Below are 2,020 nucleotides of genomic sequence, written 5' to 3'. Positions count from 1 at the left end.
CGCTCCCGGCCCCGGGCCCGCTGGGCCAGGGGGACTGCATGCGGGCGCGCCGGCTGCCGGCCACGGCCTCTTCAGCCTACCAGTACCATCGCTGCTCGGCTCGGTCGCCAGCCGCCTATCCTCCGCCCCGTTGACAATGGCCGGTTCGCTGGCCGGGAATTTGCAAGAACTCTCCGCCCGATACCTGAGCTCCTCGGCCTTCGAGCCTTATTCCCGGACCAACAATAAAGAAGGGGCCGAGAAAAAAGCGCTGGACTGATTTTAAGTGTTTGCTTGTATTTATATTTATAGTATCTATTGTGGTGATATTTATGGACTCGCGTATTCGGCGCCCGAGGCTCCTGTGCTGGGCTTCCGGCCCCCAAGAGGCCTCTTGACAGCTCTCCTTCCCCACTAGTCTCTGCTACCAATCATATTTTGGGCTACTTTTTTGTACCTTTCCTCCGTGCTCCCCCCGCCCCCCAACTTCCTTCTGAATCCAGGAGAATCCAAAGAATTGGGGGAAATATCCGAATTAGACAACTGATGCCCCAACCAATGCCTGGCCCTGGAGGGCAAAAGACTGGTTCTAAGTCAAAGCCCAGGACACCTGCTCTAGATCGGGCCGCCGCTGCATTTGATCATTCTTATGAATATTGAAAGGGCAAAGCTGCACGCAGACCCCAGGGCCTGAAAAGGCTGGTAGGTTTCGTTAGACCAAAAAGGAAGACGCTCCTTCCTCTCGCCAGAGAAACCAGGGCTTCGGGCAGCCCCTGGGCCCCACTTTGCGGACCGCTTGGGAGACCCGGTGCACACGCAGCTTTCTGGCTGGACAAATCCTGCCGATTTTTTTCCCCCTTTAGAGAAACAACAATCACCACCATCCCCGACCCCAGGAGATAAACCAAACATCACGGTAGGCATCGGTGGTAATACATTTGATCTAATCAGCAATAAAGCAAGAGTCATAACTACCACATAAAACCAGATGAAGTGAAACCAGTGTTTAAATATTCCGAACAACCGAGTTTGGAAGATTTAAGAGAATTCAGGATAGAGATTGCTCCACAGGGCGATGAAAAACTCAAGTTCTGGGTGTTATGACTTTAAACAGGAATTTAAAAGGAAAAAGCAAAAGAAAAAAAAAAGCCAACGCCGCTAAAGAAAGAAAATTCAGAATCTTTTCTCCGAGGCTGTTCGGGGCGGTGGCCGACAGCTTTACGCTCCTCCGGGAGCGAGAGCAGGACGGCTGCCGACGCTTCTCCCCACCGTCTCCCTGACCCGTTGGCCTCTGGGCAGAATTGCTGGGTTTGGAAACGAATCAGTGCCCTTTGCCTCCTCTTCCCCACACCCGGATTCACCAAACCCTTCCCGGCACGCTGGAAACGCCTGGATTTCTTCGAGGACCGGGCGGCAGGGACCAAGCCCCGGACAGCAGGGCTGCCTGGCCTCCTGCGCCGCGGTCTCTGTATTACGATCAGCTCCCTGCGTGGATAGGAAAGACATCCCTCCCCACACTCCTCCCCTCAAAAACCCCAGGGTTTACACGGTCCCAAGTCAGAAACCCAGACGGCGACACCATCACAGCCTCATCCCTTATCGGAGCAACAACCACTGTCCCCGCAGCCACGGCCACCTGCATTTTAACCAAAACCACAGACCTAGACGGCGAGGTGCCGCGGTGTCTAGAATGTATTCCTTCATCCGAAGCGAGCGCAGAGCATTTTTAAAATAGTAATTTTATTGTAAATTATTTACGTCGGAAGGTTTTTTTTTTTTTTCTTTTAGGAAATAGTGAAGAAAATAATGAACGATTCAAACGCGGGTAGGTGTCACTGAATTCTGGCTACTAACTCTGTTCTGAATGTTTTGGATATTTGGATGTTTTGTATTTATGTGGTGAGAGTGAAATATATATATATATCTAAGATGATAAATGAGGTGCATTTTTTGTCTTGTGTTTGAAGGATAAATACAAAAACAAAAACAAAAAGGAAGAAGAAGAAGAAAAGGAAGAAAGACCCAGCAAATGATGAGTCTC

The 2,020-nt window shown here is 50.6% G+C and overlaps 1 protein-coding gene across 1 annotated transcript in view; it reads left to right on the top strand.

Moving 5' to 3' along the window:
• VAX1 (ventral anterior homeobox 1) overlaps positions 1 to 1,808 on the top strand; it is a 5,912-nt gene extending 4,104 nt beyond the window's left edge. Inside the window, exon 3 of the mRNA XM_021700177.1 lies at positions 1,768 to 1,808. Within this exon, the coding sequence (XP_021555852.1) occupies positions 1,768 to 1,808 (41 nt within the window). The remainder of the gene's footprint in view (positions 1 to 1,767) is intronic.
• Positions 1,809 to 2,020: the final 212 nt, after the last annotated feature.

The sequence above is a fragment of the Neomonachus schauinslandi genome, chromosome 6, assembly GCF_002201575.2.
Source record: "Neomonachus schauinslandi chromosome 6, ASM220157v2, whole genome shotgun sequence".
In the NCBI taxonomy this organism is placed as follows: domain Eukaryota; kingdom Metazoa; phylum Chordata; class Mammalia; order Carnivora; family Phocidae; genus Neomonachus; species Neomonachus schauinslandi.
This window is presented reverse-complemented; position numbering and strand designations above follow the sequence as displayed.